The 23460-nt window shown below is 39.6% G+C and overlaps 2 protein-coding genes across 7 annotated transcripts in view; one reads left to right on the top strand and one right to left on the bottom strand.

Annotated features, from left to right (window-relative positions):
* nckap1 (NCK-associated protein 1) overlaps positions 1-2342 on the bottom strand; it is a 47238-nt gene extending 44896 nt beyond the window's left edge. For 3 of the 4 annotated variants that reach the window (XM_078273245.1, XM_078273246.1, XM_078273247.1), the window contains exon 1: positions 2029-2342. In XM_078273245.1, coding sequence (XP_078129371.1) covers positions 2029-2136 — 108 coding nt within the window. In that variant the 5' untranslated portion in view covers positions 2137-2342. The remainder of the gene's footprint in view (positions 1-2028) is intronic. The other variant, XM_078273248.1, reaches the window with a different exon arrangement.
* LOC144532470 (dual specificity protein phosphatase 19-like) lies at positions 1445-20989 on the top strand. Of its 3 annotated transcripts, XM_078273251.1 has the most exons (6): positions 3020-3192; positions 3558-3807; positions 10463-10509; positions 14752-14904; positions 19356-19466; positions 20247-20989. In XM_078273251.1, exons 2-6 carry the CDS (start codon positions 3582-3584, stop codon positions 20280-20282), a joined length of 573 nt encoding a protein of 190 aa, XP_078129377.1. In that variant the 5' UTR covers positions 3020-3192; positions 3558-3581; the 3' UTR covers positions 20283-20989. The 3 variants fall into 3 exon arrangements, with proteins under 3 accessions (XP_078129376.1, XP_078129377.1, XP_078129375.1); XM_078273250.1 differs by lacking the exon at positions 3020-3192 and adding an exon at positions 1445-1755 and having other exon boundaries at positions 19356-20989; XM_078273249.1 differs by having other exon boundaries at positions 19356-20989.
* The last annotated feature ends 2471 nt before the right edge of the window (positions 20990-23460 follow it).

Genomic DNA, 23460 nt, shown 5'->3' with positions numbered 1-23460 from the left:
TGTTCACCATGTAAAGTAAAAATTAAAATGTTTTACGATGGTGTTTTCTGCTGATAAAAGTCATCTCACATTTGAGTTGAGAATCAAATTATCTGGTGATAAATAAACCAACATTTTTATACTACATACTTTGGAAATAACTGCTGAACAGTATAAGACCACTCAAATGGCAATAAATAGGAAACAGTATAGGCTTTCAGACAGTTTAACTTCTACTCTAAACTAAAACTTTGTTAAGATATGACTGACCTCTTTCTCTCTCTCCGTCTTTTTTTTATTCATCATACATACCCAGGCACAAAGGCTCGTCCCATACAAACAGACCCACTACTCTTTCCCTCCCACTCACACACACACACACACACACACACACACAATTGGTGTAATTCTTGAGCAACACAGTTAAAAGTCAGTAACATTAAATACATGTTATATTTTTTTATAATACTGTGTCTATTTGACGGTGGTAATACTGATGCAGTAGATGTTATGTTAATGTCACTGAGAGGGGCTTGAAAATGCTATATTTGTGTGCTGAAACAATTAGTTTATCCATTAAAGTTTTTTTTTAGTTTTTTTTCAACTTGGATCCTATTTTCCTATGTTTTTGTGTCCAAGTGACTGATGGGAACAATAATCTTTGAAATTGGTCTAGTATTAAGCTGCAGTCGACCAATTCACTAATGACCTGACAAGTCCATCATGTTTTCCACATGAAGTGAGTAAAACACCTGCTAGATAAAGCTAGGGCGCACAAAGAAAAGGAGCTGCTTGCCCTTCTGTTTTTTTTTTTTTTTAAATAATATATACAGCTACTTTAATGATTAATCAAATAACTATGGAAGCCCATTTCCTCCAATGTTGTGTAAATAAGATCCTGTAAGTCATCATAATGTGAACCTTTCTCAAAATAATGAAATCGTTTCTCAAAACAATGAGAAAGTATCTCAAAATAATGACAAACTCTCTCAAGTCATTATTTTAACTTAAATTAATTAGTATATAAAATATAATGACTTGAGTATCTCAAAATAATGAGTTAGCATATCTCAAAATGACTTAGTATCTTAAAAATTATAACTTAGAACCTCAAAATAATGAAAACTTTTACAAAATAATGACTTAGTATATTGTGAGAAAACTTCCCATTATTTTTGATAAAGTTTCTTACTTTCTTACTTAAAGGATATTTTTTTCATCACATTGGTGGAAATGGGCTTCCATTATTAAACGATAATAAGAAGACTTGCTTGTTACTTTTGCTTCATTTTCTTACAATTTAGTCAGCAAGCTAAATGTAGCTAACGTTAGCTGTCAGCTTTGGTGAAGAAGAACAAAAACACTACGTTATATACAACTGGATTAGCATCAGACTGCAGCCGTGTTTGGTGTGCTTCGTGTTTTGGCTTTTGGTGGAGCAGAGACGACGCCCGATTGCCAGCTTAGCGGTGGTTAGCTTAGCCAGCAGACGCCGCCATTACCAGCCGACGTTAGCTAGCTATTAACGCTACTACAGGCCTCAAGCTTTGCCGATTTCAATTCAGGGAGCTTACTTTCACAGTTTCAGTGTTGAATTTTAATTGACAGACATTTACTATACTGTTAACAATAAGTCTATATGTGCCCTTAATCCAACTGAAAATACGTTTATATCGTAAAACAAATGGGCCACTTTACCGCAAGCTAACGCGACAGCTTGAGGCTAGCAGTGCTTGTTTCCAGGGATGCTAAGGGGACACATTTAGGATAACACAGGTACATATTTACCCGTTTAAAATGGACATTATTAACAGTGGCTAATATACAAAATACCAGGGGTAACGTTAACGTTACATTAATCTAGCTAGCATTAACCATAAAGCAACAGTCAGGGCTAGCTAATCAAGCATTCATACTGTCTCCAACGTTAATAGTGACACTCGTGTGGGGGTGCAGGTGCAAATAATGTCCATATAACGTTAATGAATATCTTAAAAATTATATGTGGTTCATGAGGATATAACTGTGTGTGTGTGTGTGTGTGCGAACCTTTTTGATATTGTAAACACGGGTCAACATCCCGATGCCTCGGTCGTTGAGGATGGTGAGCTTTTCTGCCAGCTTCTGCTGGCTGGGCTGGATCACACCCCGAGACATCTTCTCGCTGTTTCGGTACAATTTTCCAGAAAAAAATATCACAAATCTCCGCAGCCTCTGGCTCGTAAAAGGAAGAAAGAAAGAAAGAAGCTGTGATTTATGCCGTTGTTAGATTTCGCCCATGTTCAGATATTCGGGGACAGCAGCTTCCTGTACTCCACTCCTCCGTCTCCCTGCCGTTTTTTTTTAATTTTCGGTTACAGGGATGAGGAGTTGTCCTGGTTTTCACAACGAGGCTGTCTTCTGCTGCGTTCAGAGGATCCTCGTTAATAGTATACTTCAGAGCCTGATATGCCTCATTCAGTGGTTCTCTCAACTTCTCTCAATAATGTACCCCCTTTGAAATATATTTTTATCCATGTACCCCTTGACCAGCACAAACATTTTTCACAAAATGCCTAGCTATATCAATATATATATATATCACAATATTGCACTAAGGGCAACTTGCACAAACATAGGTTAATATAGTAAGTACTATTTAAGAAGGTTGTACATTTTTATTCGCCACTTGTATATACGTTTGCACATTCTTTCCTTTGTATTTTTTTAATCTTTGTTTTGAATAGTTCATATTTATTATTTACTCTATATTCTGTTTATGTGCTGTGTGTCTTATATTGTGCTGCTGTAGCACTGACATTTCTCATTTTGGGATCAATAAAGTCTATCTAATCTAATATCAAAGGGGGTACATCATTGAAAAAAGTTTAAGAACCACTGGTCTAAATGATATATATATATATATATATATATATATAAATTGGTAGATTTGTTAATAAATAAACAGAAATTTACAGCATTATCAGAACAGGTCCTAGTGAACCCATATAATAAACTACTTTATTGTGAACACCCGAACGCATCACATTGTTGACGCAGCTTCCGAGTCAGCTGTCAGCTATGTGAAAGCCTTCATTGCTGCTACTCTCGCTGTTTCTCACACGTTTATTATATTGTGTATTATATTACTGTAGCTGTAATAATGATATATCTATGCTTAAAGCGGGGATGACCTGACTCTTTGCGGGATTTTGGTAGAATTGAATATACCAGGTGGGTGCACGAAGCAGGAAAACTAAAACGAATAAAGCTCCGTGATTTTGTCAAGAATAAGTGCACACTTTTCAATTCAAGATTGTACATTCTGCACATAGGTTATCTGTTGAGTGTAAATACACTAAATACCTACACACTTTTGTTCAGCTTTTAGGCTTTCATAAAACTGTAAAATACTGTAAATCGACTGACATAGTTAAAAAGAAACCCGCGTGGCGAAAGTATAAAATTAGAAATGACTGTTGCACTGAAAAAGATAACTGATTTGGTATGTTTTGGTGGTTGTTTATCTCAACTGTGACATGTCGTTTCAACACTGGATTCACACAAATCTTCATCTAAAAGTCTTTGTTTTGTTTCAGCTGAGTCCTGTAAACCCCGGCGTGATGCATTCGCTGGCTCAGGAGATCCAGGGCTTCTCCAAAAACCGTCTGAAGAAACAGTGCACGTGTGTTACCACGGTGACAGGCAGGAGGCTTCTGGAGAGGAGGGGTGATGGAGGAGAGGGAGATGAGCAGGTTGAAGAGCTGGAAGAGGAAGGTGGATGCGGATTTGTAGAAGATAGAAGTCTGGACCTTCAAGTTGGTGTCGTTAGACCCTTCCTACTGCTGGGTAACACAAAACCATTAATACTTCTTAATACTATTGTTACTATCTGCTACTGCCACCTACTGCACTAACTTAGTACAAGTAGCTAAGCTAGCTACTACTACTGCTGCTGATGCTAAACTTACTACTTAAAGGCAAGGTTGGTAACTATTCCAGTATACACTTTTGTATATATTGTTTGAAATGGTCTTTACACCCCGACAGCAATAAATAACTTATGGTTTCTGAAAATGAGTGAAAAAGATCCATCATCTGTAGCTGCTGTAATCCTGTAAAAACGCCCACCAATCACTGCCTCGCGGTCCGCTTGGAAAGAACCAATGAAATGCCTCCTTGCCCAGCTGCGTGTACTCTACCCTATAGTCTCGCTTTGCCAGACCCTCCTCCATTCAACATAACCAACCCTGCCTTTAATTAGTTGCTTTCAGGTCCTGGCTATTGCACTACTACTGCTATTATTAAAACACCTGCCACCACTGCTACTACCTAGGGCATAAATTGCACTGGGGACAGGGGAGACATGTCCCCCCCCACTTTTCAAAATCCCATTTGTGTCCCTCCCCACTTTCAAGTTAGTTTCTCTGTGATTGGCCTCTATTTTAACAATAAAGAAGGTAAGACCTTATTTGTTGTTATAGTTTATTACTATTCTTTCTTTTCCCCTATAAATCTATGAGAAATGCAAGAAATGGGATTCAAATCCAAAATATTTTTCTGGCCAAGGACCCCTAAACCCCCCCCTAATTTTGACATTAGGGACCATGGTGAAGGACACACGTTGACACCCTCACGGGTCAGCATGTGTCCGTCCTGCCGAAGTGTCCTTGAGCCTCACATTGAATCCCCTCACAGCTCTGTGGTGCTGTTCACTTCTGTAGCTGATGCTGGGCTTTGACCTCAGCACAGGAGAGACTCAGAGAGAGAATTTCTCAGCACAGATCAATACAATATTACATCTGTTAGGCCCAGTAGAGGTGACTCTTTCCTACACAGCGGGTCACTGCTAAAAGCATCAAACTTAGGGCTGTGCAACTAATCGATCAATGTCATCGAGAAACATGATTATTTTGCACATTGCATTTAGCAGGAAAACTCGTGTCTGTCTTGTGTTCTGAAGGGGAATTCAAAAGGTTCAACAGCAAAAGAAATGTCACAGTTCAAGGTGTTTTCACTATTGATTTGTTTAACTCCTTCACTGAAATACAACACCTTTCCAAAAGTCAATGAGTAACCGTGTTAAACAATCGTGATTTGAATATTGACCAAAATAATTGTGATTTATGATTTCTCCATAATGGAGCAGCCCTAATTAAACTGTTCATGTCTCTGTTATGACACCTTACACAGCAGCAGGTCTTTGACAGGTTTAAAGTAAAACACCTTTTTCAACGTTTGACAGGTTTTCTCCAATACTGAAATGCCTCTTTGTCGTCGTGATCCTCCGACGGTGGGACAATGGAGACACTTTTTAATTAGCTTGTTTTTTTTCGTTCCTCAAAGCCCATTTGAGGCTGTCATTCCACTTGACAGGCAGCCTTTTGTCTGCGATGCTCTTCTCACAGTTGTCACATTAGTGTATGTGCCCTGTGAGACCGGAGGTGATTTCCTCTCTGTCTACTTTGTGCACCCTCGGCTCTCTCTAGCGCTATGATTTCAGTGTCTCTAATATTCATAATTATAGTGACATCCTTTGGTAAATGCCAATGATGATTATTACCTTGTCATGTCTATAAATATCACCACTCTGGATAGGCTTACAGTACAGAACCCTCAAATTAATAAAAAACCTGATTGACAGACCTTCATGTTTACAGTGAAAATCTCGATTACTAATAAAGCATATTGACACCGTTCAATGCGTTCTTGGCGAGAGTCAGATGAGAATGTTGATACCTCTCTCATATATTTTAGTTAAAGGACAATTCCGGCGCAAAATGAACCTAGGGGTTAATAACATATGTGTACCGAGTCAAACGTTCTCTGGGATATGTTTTCATGCTAATCGAATGCGTCTCTAGCTTTAAACAAGCTATCGCAAACAGGTGGTTAGCTGCTAATGCTAGCTTTCGGGGCAGATGGTAAATCGCTATTTCTGTACCACTAACAAGGCTCAAAATATCACCACACTTCAACGGTAGCATAATGAGGGTCCCTACATGTAAACCGAAGCATTGAGAACTTCGTAAGTGTACAGACAGTTTATTAAAAAGATAGATTATAAAGACAGTAGTGTTCATGTTTACATGAGGGTGCCATCTTAAAAAACAGTCATGACCAGTTGAATGATGAACGCCGTGCAACCAGTAACCAGTAACATAGCTCAAACGTTTGCAGTAGCTTGTTTAAAGCCAGAGACGCATTCGATTAGCATGAAAACATATCCCAGAGAACGTTCGACTCGGTACACATTGTTATTAACCCCTAGGTTCATTTTGCGCCGGAATTGTCCTTTAAATATGAAGGTACTGCAGGAAGCAGTTACGTTTTAACAACGCATTATATTTTGTTTGTTTAATCCACACAACATGTGTAAAAATAAGGCAGTTTTACATGGGGCTTATGTGCTGGACTATTTCTTGGCCAGAGCCAGGCTAGCTGTTTTCATCTGTTTCCTGTCTTTGTGCTAAGCTAACCTGTGGCTGGCTGTAGCTTCATATTTACTTGACAAACATAGTACAGAGTACAGTAGTCTCGATCTCATCATCTAATTCTTGGCAAGAAAGCAAATTAAGCGTTGTGAGAACTTTAAGTATTTCTGTTCCATGGATTGCAATCAAACAGGACAGCAAACTAAAAATGGTGTTATTCAGAGGAACTAAGAAAATTCAATGACTTTTTCGATGAGTTTTCTCTGCCTAAGATATAGGATAATTCTCTGTACCAAAAGAACATTTAATACCTCATCTAAAAATCACCACATATAGATATACACATTTATTTATATAATATAATATATATTTATTTGAAAAGGACGATATGTAATTCTAACATGAGAAATAAATATAGAGGCAGGATCATTCTTAGAGTTTTTTTTTATTTATTTTTTTAAGATCATTTCTTGGGCATTTTTAGGCCTTTATTTGACAGGACAGCTGAAGACATGAAAGGGGAGAGAGAGGGGGGATGACATGCAGCAAAGGCCTGTTGGACCCGGGCCCGCTGCGTTGAGGAGTAAACCTCTATATATGGGCGCCAACTCAGCTATCTGGGTGCCCCATTCTCAGAGTTTTGTCGAACAAACATACTGTAAAAATAGTTTTGTTTCTAAATATAGAATTTAAATAGAACTTTTAATACCATTTGCTACTCAGTATGACTGAGGTCTGTCCTCTGTTGTTTAGCAGATTGAATTTGGTCCTCATGTCACACTTGTGTTTATAAGTGCTGTAAAAATCCTGGCATTTCTGTATCTCTTCACAGATGTGTCAGTTTAAATCTTTTCCTTCTACACTGATGAGGCATATGGGCTGGAGAGCTGGCTTATTTCCAAAGACACTCTGTGCTCTGGATTTAGATTTACTTCTCAACACCATGCAATTGGCATTATGTGAAAGTGGCTTGGCTACTGCAAAGAGTGCAAATATTGCTACTTTAAAGGCAGTGAGCTGCTGCAGAGTATCCACCCTGGGGATCTGGAGGAAGCCCTGTCATCATATTCTGTTTCCTGCCCATATGTCTCTTTCACATAATGAATTACCCAGGTTCATGAAGAGTTATTTGACAAATTGAAAAAGTCTGTCGGTCATTCTGTTTTAACTGTCTCTTTCAATGATTACCCAGACTGATCTCATGAAGTGGCTTATGTATGACACGCCAATTCGTATGCCATTTTGGCATGTTATCAAGACGCAGACTCGCTTTTTAGCGTGTTTATCAATGACGTTTGGCCTCCATTGACTTACATTACCTTGCGATTGCGTGTGAATTTACGCCGTAGCGAGTAGTATGAAGGGGCGAAAATCCACGTAAGTAGGTTGGTCGGGGACGTGGACACAGAACTTTCACCCAGGAGACCGGGGATCGTGTCCCGCATGTCACGTTTCCTAAACCCAACCAGTTCTTCTTTTCCTAAACCCAACCCGTAGGCTGTCTACGGCACTCAAAATGCGTACAGATAACACACTTGGCTTTAGAAAGTGGCGTGTATGTTTACGCGAAGTTATGATGTCATGTTGGATTACCTGCTGTTTCTTAGCTGAAGGAGTCACTTAGGTTTGCTTGCTGTATGGTCTTTCTCATTTTGTTTCTTCCATTAGTCTTTGGCCTGCTTCCTCTGCTGCATTCAAACTAGAAATGTTCCAATACCGATTCCAGTATCGGAAAAGCCTCCGATACTGCCTAAAATGCTGCTATCTGTATCGGAAAGTACTGGAGTTTATGCCCCGATCTGATACCACGTAATTTAGCCCAGAAGAAAATGTACTTTAAAGTAGTTTATTTCTGTTCTTTTCTCGTTATGACTGACTATCAAACTGGATAATTCTATGGCATTCTTTGTTTGTGTTTATTCATGTTTCACAAAAAGTTTAACCTGAGCCAAGGCGTACAACAAAGATAGAAATCATACCACATCCATACAGGGATAGTAGTATACAGCTGTTAAAACACAATAAAATATATGACACACTGGTATCGGATTGGCACTCGGTATCGGCCGATACGCAAGTTGAGGTATCGGAATCGGTATCGGGAATCAAAAATGGTATCGGACCATCTCTAATTCATCCTTGCTGTTATAAAGGCTGTTGTCATGAAAACACCATTGCTCACTCTTTTCATGAAAATCATAAACTTCCCTTTCTGCAGCTGTAGATAACATTGAATGTTTGTATCAGCAGCTTCTAAGCATAGCCTAGTGCTGCTATACAAATCATCTGATTCCTATGCCTGTCTTTTTATTTCTGTAGCCGTAAGCCATTTTGCTGTTGGTTTCCGCTGACTGATATCTTCCCTCCTCGGTATTGCAGCTGTTCAGAAATGGTTTTCTGTCTGAATGTTTTCTTACTACGTGATAAAGGTGCTTTAATCCTGCAGCATTTGCTTTCTGCTGCTGAAGTTGTACACCAGTGAATTGACTGTTTTTCTCTGTATTTATGTGAGGACTCATTGCTTTCTTTTAATACACTGGTTGTTCCCTGCTTCATATTATCAGGAATAAGGCTGCAGGAATAGGGAATATTTTCAATATCAGTCAATATCTTGTGTGTCTTGTTATTAAAAGGAGAGTTTGGATTTTTTTGAAGTGTTGTTGTATGAGTTACTTCTCCATAGTCAGTGTGTTAGCTACAGTAGATGGCGGTCAGCACGCTCCCAGTTTGGAGAAGCAGGCAGGAGTACCGACATGGAAGCTGAGCTATGTGCTATGGAATTTAGCTGAGCTAAAATTCCTTACCTTATCATCAAACAGCCCTTTCAGACGGGGAACTGAAGCTGTTATCTACGCTCCCTTCAAAGCCACCAGACTCCTTTGACAAAAACATTTTACCTTGCGGAACACAGGAGTTGCTGGTCTACCGCTGCCTCCATCGGTTTGTTTGTTTGTATTCTCGCTTTGCCAGACCTTCCTCCACAGCACTGCGGAGGAGGGTCTGCCTAGTCCACACAGCATTCCGGGATGGGAGAAAAACGTGCTCTGGTTTTTTGGCATTTTTTTTAAACCAATCACAATCGTCTTGGGTGGTGCTAAGCACCGGACGCAGCAACAATGCCTCTGCAAAATAGCATAAAGAAGGAACTTGTTTTGGTGGAACATGTGTACGTTCAAAAGTTGTTTTAGTCGTGCAACAGAAAACTCAGATTGGACAGATAGTCTAGCTAGCTGTCTGGATTTACCCTGCAGAGATCTGAGGAGCAGTTATCGACCGGAGTGGAAAATTCCAACACAAAGAAAGCGTAAGGTAACGGATATCTGGCCGAAAAGAGTGAAATCCGGTCGAATTTCCAGCGACAACGGAGCAATCCCGGAAGTGGAACGTCGCGGATATAGACTAGCTTGTTTGTATTGTTGTGTGACTTTGGTGAATCCGAACTAACCCTTTAAAACCGTCGGAAAGGGCTGTCTGACGGCAAGGTAAAGCGGTAAAAATAATCTAAACATAGCGTCTGCTTAAACTGATACAGATATTATAAATATGTTTAGCTGCTGCTGTTGTGTATAAAATATCAAATAAATGGCTTTCACATTTTTTGCAAAGCTCAGGGTGACATCTTAAGATCACTTGTTTTTGTTCAACCAAAAAACAAAACAAATAAAAATAGCAAATCCTCACATTTTAGAAGCTGGAACCAGTGAATGAGTTTTTTTGTTTAATAAATGACTTAAAAAAATGAATCGATGTTTACAGATTTAACAAAACCAGCAGCATCATGGTCAAGGCGCCCCTTGGACTCTTATCAGAGAATATATGAACAATAGAGCAACAACTTGACTGTTTGTGTTACATGAATATGAATATTTCACGAGCTGTTGTATTGCCTGGGGTGATGAGGCGCTAGAAGTAGTGAATTGGAGGTGAAAGCTAGAAAGCCGCTCTGGCACCATCATCATGCATGTATGTATCTGGACCACCCAAGATGTTTTTTTAAAGTAAATAAGTTTTGGGAAGCAGAGGCATGCCCTCCATTCTGTCTTCTCATCAAGCTGTTTCTGTCTTTTCAGCCTCTCAGGATGCAGCCCACGACAATGACACCCTGCAGAGATTTAAGGTCAGTACAGAGGGATCAATAGAGCGGGCATGCCCTTGCCTTGTCGTGATCGCATGTGTAGTGACATGAGATCAGAGGCAGCCATGTAGGTGTGATGCCTGTCCTGCGGCTCGGCAACAACCAGCCAATAGCCTAGAGGAGCTTCATGACTTATGCAGTGACAATTTAGCTCAGCAGAGGGAGTACATGATTACAGTAAGTCTCAGCGTGGCTTCTCCACATCAGAGAAATGTGACTACTCCTCTCTGCAGTGGCTGCTCCCGGCCATGAGCATAATGCTGCCTGTGCAGTCTCAGGATGATGGATTGGAGAGATTACGCATACCTTCACTTCCTGTTTCAGCGATGAAACCCTGACCGCCTAATAACCAAACCAACCAGGGTTTCACACAGATAGCTAATAACGCTCAGATATGACAGTGGGCTCAAATGATCATCTATAAAAGGATCTGTTCTTGCCAGCCGACCACTTGATAAACGTTAGCTGGTATTGCAATAAAAAAGCAGGATTGTCGGGCAGTAAAATCTCTATTCAAGACAGGAAACATACAATGAATCAATGAACATACAAAAGTCTATGTTTACACCTCATGCCCTGTAGAATCACGTTTTTGAGTCTCTTTTTTATTATATCCAGGATATAATGTCTACATGGAACGTGGAGAAACCTGATTATTTGTCTCCCTGTATCAATTATTCTAATATATAATATCGAGTTTTATTTTTGACGGCTTCACATCCGCCAAATCTGCCTTTTATTTGACCTCAACAGTTGGTGCAGGATGAACTTAGTTTGAGTTTCTGGCTGCCTAAACTTTGCTGCATTTACCACTCTGCTGCATTTAGCTTCTCTATCAAATGTTTAGTATGGGATGAAAAGCGCAACAACAAAAAATTGCACCATCTGCATTACCGAAATCAGGAAGCAACTTTTATTTCAGCAGGTGGACCCAAATTACATCATCAATCCTTATATGTTTTGCTTCACTGACTAAGTGCTACATAACTCAATTTGTGAACGCACCTGCGAACATGGCAGAGAATGATCAGAAACATGCTGAAGGTGTTAATATCTCACAGTAGTTCTTTTAGGGTACTCCAGCCAGCATGTGCAGGTTTCCCAAAACCTGGATATGCTATACATTTAAGTATTTATTATGTTTTACATGTTTTGAAGTATGCCGTTTTATTCTATTTTTAGGTTGTATTTTTTTTTAGGGACAACAGATGACTTTTTTTTTTTCTTTTCTTTTTTCTGTTGATCAAAGAGCATCGTCCCTGTCAAACTACCTACATATAAATTAATAAATAATCACATAACTGGGATTTTCCAAAAGCTTCATCATAACCAGTGTGCATGTAAACACACTCATTTAGTGATGAAATATGGTCTGTTCCATCCTGTGTTCTTATTAAAGGAAAACGTCAGTATTCTACATTTTTATTGTCAACCAATCCCATTGAAAGACCAAAACCATCAATGTGTTTCCCTGTCTAAGCCCCAGGCAAGCATCGGCTCCTATTAAAGATGTAACTCTTTGTGCCTGGGTAGCTCACTTGGTAGAGCGTGCGCCCATATATATATATATATATATATATAGAGAGAGAGAGGTTTACTCCTCGACGCAGCAGCCTGCGTCCCTTGGCTGCAGGTTGTTCGCCCTCTCTCTCCCCCTTCATATCTTCAGCTGTCCTATACAAATAAAGGCCTAAAATGCCCAAAAAATAATCTTAAAAAAAAGATGTAATTCTTTAAACCTACATTGTGTAATTTTTTGAGTTGATTCTTAGCAAAAACCCCTTTGTTCTTTCACAAATATGTGCTCATTCATGTGTAATTACTTCCTCCAACTAATCAAAGTATTCTCGTAAGCGAAGAATCTGCCAGATTCAGAATCATTCAGAATACATACGAGCGACTCGCTCGAATGATGGCAGCCATGTAGCGCCTCCATCTTTAAAATACCAGCCGTGACGAATGCAAGGGGGAGATTACTCGCCAGGGAAGCTAAAGAGAATTAAAACGACAACGCGACAGGCTAAGCAACAAGACTAAAGTTAATATTGGAGTGGCTAGAACAGCTGCGTGTAAACGACAGAGAGAGCTAATTTTGGGTGGAGGAAGGGCTGGAAAGTAATATTCAGTTGGTTGTCATATACAATTTCACCGCTAGATGGGAGAAATTCTTACACAGTGTAGCTTTAAAAACGGCTCACAGATATATAGGCCAAGTTTTATTATGCTTCTGCGCCGGAGACACGTCCGTTTGTACATCCACCTGTCAGTCCGTCCTATTCTCTTGAATGGGATATCTCACGAACATCCACTTGGACTCAAAGATGAAGTGGTTATGTTTTGGTGCTCACTTTGACCTCAAAAAACACGTTTTTGGTCATAACTCAAGAATTCCTACGCTAATTATGGCAACATTTCACACAAATGTCTAATAGGAAAAAAAATTATGAAGCAATATACATTTAATGTCTAAAAGGTCAAAGATTAACTTCACTGTGACATCATAATGGTCTGCAAAAATGCTTTTCTGGCCATTATTCAACGCCATAACTCAGGAACAGAAGGGGAGACATTTGGTCGAATACTGAATTGGTGACACTAATCGTGCCCACCTTGAAACTGTGGTGAGTGTGTGAAGCATCCACATTTCGCCAAAAAATACATTTAATATCTTTAAATAAATCCCTTGAAAGTCTTCACTACATGTGTTAAATGAGTCTGGACAGACATATATGTAAACTGCAACCTGACTGTATTGTATTATATTGTATTTATTGTATTGTATTGTATTGGTTTGTATTAGGCGGGTATGAGCACTGTAATTTCCAAACTTGACTTTGACTTTGACTGGTTGGCGGAGGCATGCAACCGTAAGGTGGTAATTCTCATTTTCTAAAACAGCTGGAAAATGTAGTTTTGAACAAAAGTTACTCAAACATCAGTAAATATTTCATTTGTTGAGAACTAATTTCTGCTGCGGATTAAGAGTCAAAATAGAGCTCAACAGTGACCGCCCATTTTTTTGCGGCTCTGTCTCCGGAAGTGTTTTTCCCCATTCAATCGTTTCATTGATGTTTCGAAAATTTCTTATATATAGAGTTTTAAGTCTGGAACCATGACAACCAGCTACGAGATGAATAGTGAGCGTAACACATTTGATTCAGTTCGCGGTTTCGTGGGTACGGTAAACGTTTCTATGGTAACAGCGCGTTGGACCAATCAGAGACGTTGCTGTAGCGCTTAGGATTGTGGGTAGTGTAGTTTTTCTCCATTAAATCACGAATAAAACGTGTTTTTCTTAAAACAAGGTTGGTTTCATACGGACTTCTAGCTTCTACAGGAGCAGAAACCTTCGTTTCACAACCACGTAGCTCGGGGTCAGTCTACCTCGGATGGTTTAGACATTATGGGATGGTTTAGACCACGTAGCTCGGGGTCAGTCTACCTCGGATGGTTTAGACATTATGGGATGGTTTAGACCACGTAGCTCGGGGGTCAGTCTACCTCGGATGGTTTAGACATTATGACTGATATTGTAAATCCTTATGGAGAAAATCAATGGGATTTTTACTTCCGGAGTCGGCTGTGGGCGGGACTGTTGAGGTCTATAAACTACAGTGTGTGTGTTCGTGGTAATGAAGGAACATGTCAGCCAGTGCAACAGTGTGGCTCATTGATGTCTTTAATAGTTTTTTGGCAACAATGGAGCTCTATGGCACAGAGCAAGAAGATATAGCAGGTGTTAAACACAGATAATACTTGTAAATGGGATTCATTTACTGTTGATTTTGGTCTTTTGGGATTTGTTGAGAATTAGAAGCATGTAGCATATATCACCAGACTTATCCTTTAACTTATGGGGGGGGGGGAGAAGGATGTTAGATGCAGTCCAAAAGCAGATGTAGAGGAGGAGAGAATTCAGCCCTCTGAGGTAAGCTAAATTTAAGTGAGAGGAGACAGATACTGCAGAATGAATTGGAGCCATCTGTCTTCTTTCCCGTCTCCTCCCATCTGCCTCCTTTTCGCCCCTCTGTCCTCTTTAATCTTTCTCCCAACCCTCTTCTTGCTCTGTCTTTCTGACCTCTCACTCAGTCACATTCAGGTTGTGTCATGTCATCAATATGGCTGACAGAATATTTCTCTTGCCAAAGCGAGCCAGCCTTTAAAACAAGTCAATGCTCAGGGGTCGTTTGCTCAAGGAGTGTCATGTCTCTTACTCCCTGTCAGGTGTCTCATGTGCTAAATGTGGCCTACGGAGTGACTAACCTGTTCCCAGATCAGTTGATTTATAAGACGCTGCAGATCCTGGACCTCCCAGACACTGACATCACTTCATATGTCGGGGAATGCAGCTCCTTCATAGATCAGGCCCGAGAACAGGTACGTACACACATTCATGTAAAATACGTCTTTACAAATAGAGTCTCTGATTTAAAATTTGACTTTTATAAAGAAAGGTTTGACATATTTGAAATGTTTCGGCACATAACTCTCCCGTTAAACTATGATTTGTCATTTTTACACATAGAATAGAATAGAATGCCTTTTATTGTCACTATACACATGTACAATGAGATTAAAAGCAACTCCTTTTGAAGTGCCAACATATACGTAGAAAAAAAATATAACAACATGGAATAAAATAAGTAGTGCAAAGAAAGGGGGGGTAAGGTGCACAGTTGAGACAATATATACATATGAAAAAATAAGTATGGTTTCATATACAGTGTGATATGCAGTGTGGGTTATTGCACATTATTGGAATATTGCCCAATAGTGGTGATCATAAGTATTAGATATTGGACAATGAGAGTAATGATATTGCACAGTATACAGATATTGCACAGTAATGGAATTGCACAGTATTATCAATATTATCAATAGTATTAAATATTAAATATTGCACAGTAGGTGAGTAGAAGAAAGTCCGGGGGTTGGGGGGTTAGACTGTGAAGTCAGTGCATGTGTGAGTTCAAGGTGGTTATGGCTTTTGGAAAAATCATCAGTTTTTGTATAAGATACAACATATTATGGATTGAGCTTTAGAGGTGCTATAGGCAGATTTAGTTACCTTAGGGCAGGCTAGCTGTTTCACATGTTTCCCGTCTTATGCTAAGCTAAGTTAGCCAGCTGCTGGTGGTAGCTTCATATTTACCGCACAGACATGGGAGCAGTATCTTCTCATCTAAATCTCTGCAAGAAAGCAAATAAGCGTATTTCTCAAAATCAAATTAGTTTTAAGTCAAAATACAGAAAAATCGGTTCAATACTCAGGTAATATTGAGGTAAATATACATACAAAACTAAAAAGTAAAAGCCTCTATCAGTCTTATGTGTCTTATGTTATTGGATTCATATACTTAATAATGATGAATACATTTTTATTCTGATTCTTTTAAAAGCAGCATTTTTATGTTGTCATTTGTTGAGATGAAAGCCATTTTCACTACTATTATTTTAATTGATTGCACAAAAATACATTATATTTATTATGCCCTTTTTTTTATAGGTTTTTAAAATCTTAATCTATCTATTAGTAATGGTGTACCAGTTTTTCGATGCCCTATGTCGATATTTTCTCTAAATTGGGCTGGTCTCCGATATGTTACGCCACTATCATGTTGTTGATTTTTTGCATCTGATAAAATAAAACAATTTAATAATATAGAACAAATGAGACACAAAATTGCTGAACTTAAATGAACATCAACACTGTTATTGTCTGCATTGTCTCTGTTTAGTCTGTGTTTAATTGTAGGATGTAATTACTTGCAGCATAGTTTTGAAAACTCCAAAGGAACAACGATGTTTTCAGAAGGTTTTGTTGTCATGTGCGCGGCCCCTAAAAGGCTTTACGGTTACACTCGCTTACCGTTCCACAACCATCCCAAATGACAAATCTGATAAATGTTTTACTGGTCGGGGGTAGGAGTTGGGGCTGGGGACACCCATACAATAGTTTTTCAACACCTTGTAATCTAGTTTAACTGGTTAAAGGCTTGCTACTGTGCCGCTGATGTGACGTCTTCCAGTAGAAAAGAAATTGACACAAGCGGGAGCGCTAGCTTTGTTTTTGGTTAAATGGCATCAACCGGCCCGAGTAATCGGCCGACCGATTAATTGGACTATCATTATAACCGAGTATGAGTACCTCAAACTTCTACTTTACTAAAAGAGTCATCTTTTATCACTGACAGATGCGCACATAAAGTTTCACAGAGTTTCATGGTTTTACAAGAATGTAAAAAATGCATCAAATCTCTTGATTGATTTCTGTATCTAGCTTTTCTCAGGAGGCTCATGTAGCCTAAAAACTCCATCTTTAATATTTCTGCCGGCTAATTTAACATGTCAGTGTGTGCGCACAGCTTTTCTGCTACCTCACTGCGATGCATTTACATACATCTACAGCAGTCGGTTATCTGTATCTCAGCACAAAGGTGAGGTGGGTGGTCAGGATAAGTAGCAAAAGACCACGCTGGGGTCATTAAATGATGAAAGTCAACGCTTTCTCTGCTTACACTTAGTTTTCTCTGTCATATCATGTACTGTATGCAATACGTTTGAAGGGATTATTTCCAGGCAGAGCATTTCTTCCTGTGTGTGTCAGGAGATTGACCGTAAGCAGAACATAATGTGATGTGAGCACTGATATGAAAACACTCAACTCGTGCGCAATGAAATCACAGCAAAACAAGAAACTCTGAGAAAACCAAATTAAGTCTCCGTGTTCGCTTTGATGGATTATCTTGCTCAGGCAATTTTCAGTTTGTAGAAGTTTTCTGTTGTTGTTTTCTGAAGGGAGGAAGCCGAGAGCTGAAATGTAACTATCGTGACTGCAGACACCAGCACAAATAATATAAAGGAGCAGAGAAACCTTTTTGATTGATAGAAACTTATTAAAGATTGATGTCATTCTTTCTATAGCCTTTCTGTGTGTTCTGTATGTGCTGTATTTGAATGTATGTTTCCCAGAGGAACTGCCTGATTGGGTTATAGTTTGAAATGAAAGCACAGATAACAGTGATAACATGTCAATTACAGCAACCGAAGCGCAGTACGTTTGTGTAGCCAAAGCTAATTTAAATCTCCTATTCCTCAGTGGCTATTAATTGACATGTAAAGTCAAAAAATGTGCTTACAGTTTCTGTTCTGCGCCATCTCAGCCAGAAAAGAGACTTTATTCTGTGATGGGAGGCTCCATGTTGAATAAAATAGACAAATGTGTCAATATGCTGAACTTCAGTTCTGAGCCGTGGGCCTGCACGCATTGTCTAAGGATGTGGCTGGAATTTCAAAAATTAATTTCCAGCCAGGCACTCTAGGCAGTAAAATAATTACATCAACATTAATATTAATCAGATCGCAAATTTTGACACACACACACACACACACACACGTAAAGTAAAGTAAAAATGTTTTATTCCATCTCAACTTCCTCTACATGCTCTGTCTAATGCTGCTGTCAGAGGTGTTGGAAAGTCAGAAATGACAAAAATGCTGTGAAATGATTATTCAAGCTGTGATTTTACCAATTTATCTGATTTTGTTTCAACGCGGTGAACAGTACACTCATTTATTAGAATATCTTCATCATTTGGGGAGACACTACAGCAGTCCCTCCAGAAAAACGCGATTATACGATTGCATAATTCAATGCATAATCAGCCAAAGTCCAGATATTTATGCGGGGGCCGCATTTTTTCAAATTCGCCGCACTTTTGCCGCATAAATTGCCGATTTCCGCGCAAAATAATTTCAATAATAATTTGAATTTCATAATCCCCGCGTTTTCGTTGCAAAAAAGTCCCATATATCTTAGCAGAACGTTGAAAAATGTTGCGTTTACTTCCCACAAGAGCAGCCATTTTCCCCTGTTGCCATAGGAACGTTATGAAGTGACGTAATTACGCGACGTGAACGTCATCGAAAAGCTGCAAACCCCGCGATGAAGCCACGATGAAACCGCAATCTTTGCAAGTTCCTGCAATTTCATCGCATAAAATTGCATAAATATCCCGCATATTCCATCGCATTTTTTAAGAAAACGTGCCGCATGATCAAGGATTTTTGCCCGCAACAATCACAAAAAAACTCAGCATTTTTCTGGAAGGACTGACTACAGGTGAATGTGGGAAATATTTTACCTAACAGACATCACCATGAAACCTCTCCAGTTGATTATTTACATTAAGACAAGTTTTCTGAAGATTTGATAAATATGCAAATGAGGCATTATGCAATGCTAACTTTTGGTGAATGTAGTAGAAATCTACAGACACCAATAGACAAAGTGCAGTAAAATACATGTTTACAAGACAACCTCAAAATTGAAAAATTGTGTTTTTGCCTGTAGCGTCTCCCTAATAAGACAAAAAAAGATAATTTTGGTTTTATATGCTGATGTTTTCAGACTTCAGCCTCTGAAACTAGATCAATGTTTTAAGCACAACAAATAAAATTCAATCAAACTACATTGTATTGGGGGTGGCAGCAAAAATCACAGAGATGAATATCTCTAAACCTGCAGCAGATAAAACCATACAACTGGGGATAAGTAGAAAAATATTTTTTTGTAATTAACGCCAGCAAACACCTGTTTGGTAAATGTGCTGGAAAGCTTATGTTGTACTGTATTCATTGCTAAATCATATTGTTATATTGCAACATTGTGTGGGTAACATGATGTCATGTTAACCAGACAGTTAATGTTTCCTCTGAGTTTTTTCCTGATGTGACCACTTTAACATGTAGAGGTTGTAATTAAGACCTGTTCTCTCTTACGTTTACCCTCTCTGTTTTCTTGTCACACTCACTTTCTCTGTCCATAGGACGGTGTGGTGCTGGTCCACTGTAACGCAGGCGTATCACGCTCTTCCTCCGTTGTCATTGGCTACCTGATGTTGAGGGAGGGGCTTTCGTTTGATGATGCATACAGCCAGGTGAAAGTGGCGAGGCCCTCAATTTGCCCCAACCCCGGCTTCTACCAGCAACTAAAGGGTTACAAACCTTAAAGCTGCATTCATTATTTTTTGTCCACTTAGGAAACACAACACATAGACATATACACTACCGGTCAAAAGTTTGGGGTCACTAAGACATTTCCATTCCACTCCATTATAGACAGAACACCAGCTGAGATCAGTTGCATTGTTTTTTTAATCAGGGCAGCAGTTTTCAGGTTACATTATGTGCTTACATAATTGCAAAAGGGTTCTCGACTGCTGTAAAAAGAAGTGGCTGATCTTTAATGCAATATCTACATTGCCCATTATCAGCAACCATTCATCCAATGTTGCAAAGGCACATTCTGTTTGCTAATCTGATATCATTTTAAAAGGCTGACTGAGAAAACATTGGAGACCCCTTTTGCAATTATGTAAGCACATAATGTCATCTGAAAACTGCTGCCCTGGTTAAAAAAAAACAATGCAACTGATCTCAGCTGGTATTCTGTCTATAATGGAGTGGAATGGAAATTTCTAAGTGACCCCAAACTTTTGACCGGTTGTGTATATTACATATCATGGAACCTTTATACAATATGGTGACCAAAAGGTTGCTTATTTACACATGCAAGCTCAATATTCACTCTTCTTTTAGCTCTGTTTTGGTCCCCACCAACTCCTGAGGGAAATATCTGGATCTTTAGCTGCTAAATGCTCTACTGCGTTCACCAGCTAGTCTCTAATTGTGTCTGTGTTCTGTTTGGTGCTAAACAGGTGTCGTACAGTGGGTTTTTAGAGCTTTTTCACTGAAAGCAGCTGCCTGTAAGAGTGAACCAAAACAGGAAAGTTGCGGGCCGTGTAAACAAAACATCGAGCTGAAAGAGGCTTAAAGGGGAACTGCGGATTTGGTGATAATTCTCTTTTCCCACTACACATAATCATTTGATCCATTTTAATGTAAAAATACTGGTAAGTGCTGCTTCAAGGAACTACACATCTATTCTTCAACTTGAGAAGAAGCCTTACAAAACTACAACACCACCTTGTAGTACCACAATTGTAGTGTTGTACCAAAAGCTGTGGGGCTTTATGTTTGCTTTTCTCCTACCTGTGATAAACAATTTCTGAAAACCACCCTGCTGTTTGCCTGCTTTTGTAACGATTATGTTTTATTATCAAACCTAAGAAAAAATTCAATAAAATATATCAAATTGCAGCAGGAAGATATTTAAACATTTTAATGACTCCCTAAACAATGATTTTGTTTCTTGAAAGAAATGCAACACAGAAATAATGTGATAATGTATTCACTTATATACCCAGTATGTATGCATGTGTTGAATGGGTCATTTGTCTAAAAATAGAGTTAGTAAATTAAAAACTGTGTATGTTTTTCATTCCACAGTACTAAAAGTGTTTGATTGAGTGTCTGATTACCTATTGGATCCATTTATTTTAGAGGCACTTGTTTTCATTGCAGTACAGCTTTTTTTCTAATTAAAGACGTACCAGTTTTTCCTGAGGTTCAACTTGATTTCTTTCTCAACTCGAGCAGATACACCATCCACTATAATGATTACCCTCACTGCTGCATTGTCTGTATCAATTTCACAACTTTGTAAAGTTGAACCGCTAACCTTGCTCCCTTGAAATAATTAGCTTGTAATTAGCTTGTTAGATAATGAGAGAGAATCCAGTTGGCTCACATGCTAATCAACAAATTCCGCTGGGACGAGCTCATAACGCTGCAAATTCACAGCACACAAAGGTATCATATCCCAATCTTCACTGTTTAAATGGCAACAAAGTCTATAGAGCAGACGTGTCTTTGTTGCTCACCCAGCTGAGAGCATTTACTGATTATTATTGCACTAATTTATGTCCTGGGTGTTGGAGTTAACGGCCCAAACCATAGAGGAGAAAATGTTCTGTACTATTAGCTGTTGAAAGCTTGACCTAAATACATCAGTCCACATTTTTCATTTGAAAGACAGAAAATACATTCTCTGGGTTGCACACTGTAATCTGCGAAAGAGAAATAAAATAAGCATCAAGATTACTGGCCCAAAGCCCAAAATGACCATCATTTAACTGCAGTTATGAATATATGAATATAAGTGACTTTGTGATTACTTCAACAGCTGCTCAGATGTGTCTGCTTTTACAAAGTCAGTTTTCAGGCAAGTGGAGCAACTACAGTAGCAAAGGCAGCGGGTCAGTCGGGCCACCCCTTAGGTCTAGATAAGAGAAGCTAAGAATCTATTACATTGCCTGAAGTGGACATTTGCTTTTGGCCTTCTGGCAACAGCGTAAAACAGACAGTAAAGGGCAGCTAAAATACATTTTCAGCAGCAGCAGTGGACTGTGGGGGAAGGGAGTTGTTTTATTTGGTCTCTCTTTTGGCCACAGCAGAGGGCGCGAATGTCTTCTTGTACCCATCTTTCGTGGTTAGTGGGACCGAGTCTCCTGATAGCGACAACTGGAAGGAGGGTGCAGGTGGGGTCTCACGGCAGTTTGTGTAAATGTCACGTTATTTTTAATCTATTGATACGTGTTCACGGGAACGTTTTTCTCGTTTTTTACGTGGTGGCCAGCACGAAATACCCTACGGGGAAAGGACGCCCCATATGCGGGGAGGCGGCCGCGGGGGACGGCCCCTGGGGACGCACGACAATAACGGGACGGGGCACCTCACACGCCGGGAGATGGCCGCTGGGGACGCACGACAATAATGGGACGGTTGTGATTAGGAAGACTACGGGAAACGCCACACGTGGGACGCAATCCCCGCTCGCCCCGGTTAAAGTCCTGTGTTGTGAAAGTCCTGTGTTGTTTGACCCATCCACTACCCCCTATGCAGATTTTCGGCTCTTTATACTACTCCCTACCATTTTCGTGCTGTGACCACGAAATATGCTTCCCATTGAAATACATTACTTCACATTTTCGTGCTGGCCACCACGTAAAAAACGAGAAAAACGTCCCCGTGAACACGTATCAATAGATTAAAAATAACATGACATTTACACGAACTGCCGTGAGACCGGGCTGGGTCATTATACACCTGGGTTGCCTTTTCTGTCATGGACTGGTTAAATAGGTTCTGGAGTTGCAATTGTTTAAATGCAATTATCTCGCTGGCTTAGTTAACTACCTGGGTCAGCTTTATGCTGTTTCTCACTGAGAGGTTCCCATAATAGGAGTCAATGTTATAGGTGAGAATACTCTTAGTGAGTAACCTGTAGACCAGGGGTCAGCAACCTTAGACACACTTGCCACCATTGGCACGGGGTAGCTTAACTAATGGAGCTGCAAGAGAGTTTTTTTGATTTTTTTTTGGAAAAGTGTCCTCTCATCGGCATGCCAAATGACCATTGGCAGGAGCACAGCCTGTTATTTACGGTAGTTTGACTGACTTTTCCCCTATCAAAATTTCACGAAAACTCGTCCTACTCCTAGACCTGCTTTTGATTGGTTAGTACTTGTTGCTTTCTTCACAGAATGCGGCGCGAAGGAAAAGAAACCTGCCTGAGCAGGCTCGATGATGGCTGGCCTAATGCTGATATGGCACACTGATTAACAAGAACATTTAAAATGGCACTTCATATTAAAAGACCCCGGCTGTAGACCATGATCAGGGTGTGTCTGCTACCATTGAAGCTCCTCAATGGTCTGAGTAGTTCTAGACTGAAATGTGGTTTAAAATATGGTACCCAATGACTTTAGTGAGCCCTGACTTTCTCTCAAGCACCACCATGGGTTGACTTTTGTGGTTTTGGCGTGAAATGTTTCAACAACTCTGATGAATGGAATGCCATCCAATTTGATACAGACATTTGTGTTCCACTCAGGATGTATTGTAATAACTTTGGTGATCCCTTAACTTTTCATCTAGCGCCATCATCAGATCAACATTTGAAATGTGTCCAATACTTGGGTTTATGACCAAATACCAAGAAAACTAAAGACATCAGCCTCAGCTGTGCCT

Source organism: Sander vitreus, chromosome 17 (genome assembly GCF_031162955.1).
Source record: "Sander vitreus isolate 19-12246 chromosome 17, sanVit1, whole genome shotgun sequence".
NCBI classification, from domain to species: Eukaryota; Metazoa; Chordata; class Actinopteri; order Perciformes; family Percidae; genus Sander; species Sander vitreus.
The sequence above is the reverse complement of the archived record's forward strand: the minus strand, read 5'-3'. Positions and strand labels throughout refer to the sequence as shown.

Coding starts and splice junctions, on each gene's coding strand:
- LOC144532470 (XM_078273250.1), top strand. CDS start 3,582: ATGCATTCGCTGGCTCAGGAGATCCAGGGCTTCTCCAAAAACCGTCTG. Junction 3,808..10,462: donor TAGACCCTTCCTACTGCTGG/GTAACACAAAAC, acceptor CTGTCTTTTCAG/CCTCTCAGGATGCAGCCCAC. Junction 14,905..19,355: donor TAGATCAGGCCCGAGAACAG/GTACGTACACAC, acceptor CTCTGTCCATAG/GACGGTGTGGTGCTGGTCCA.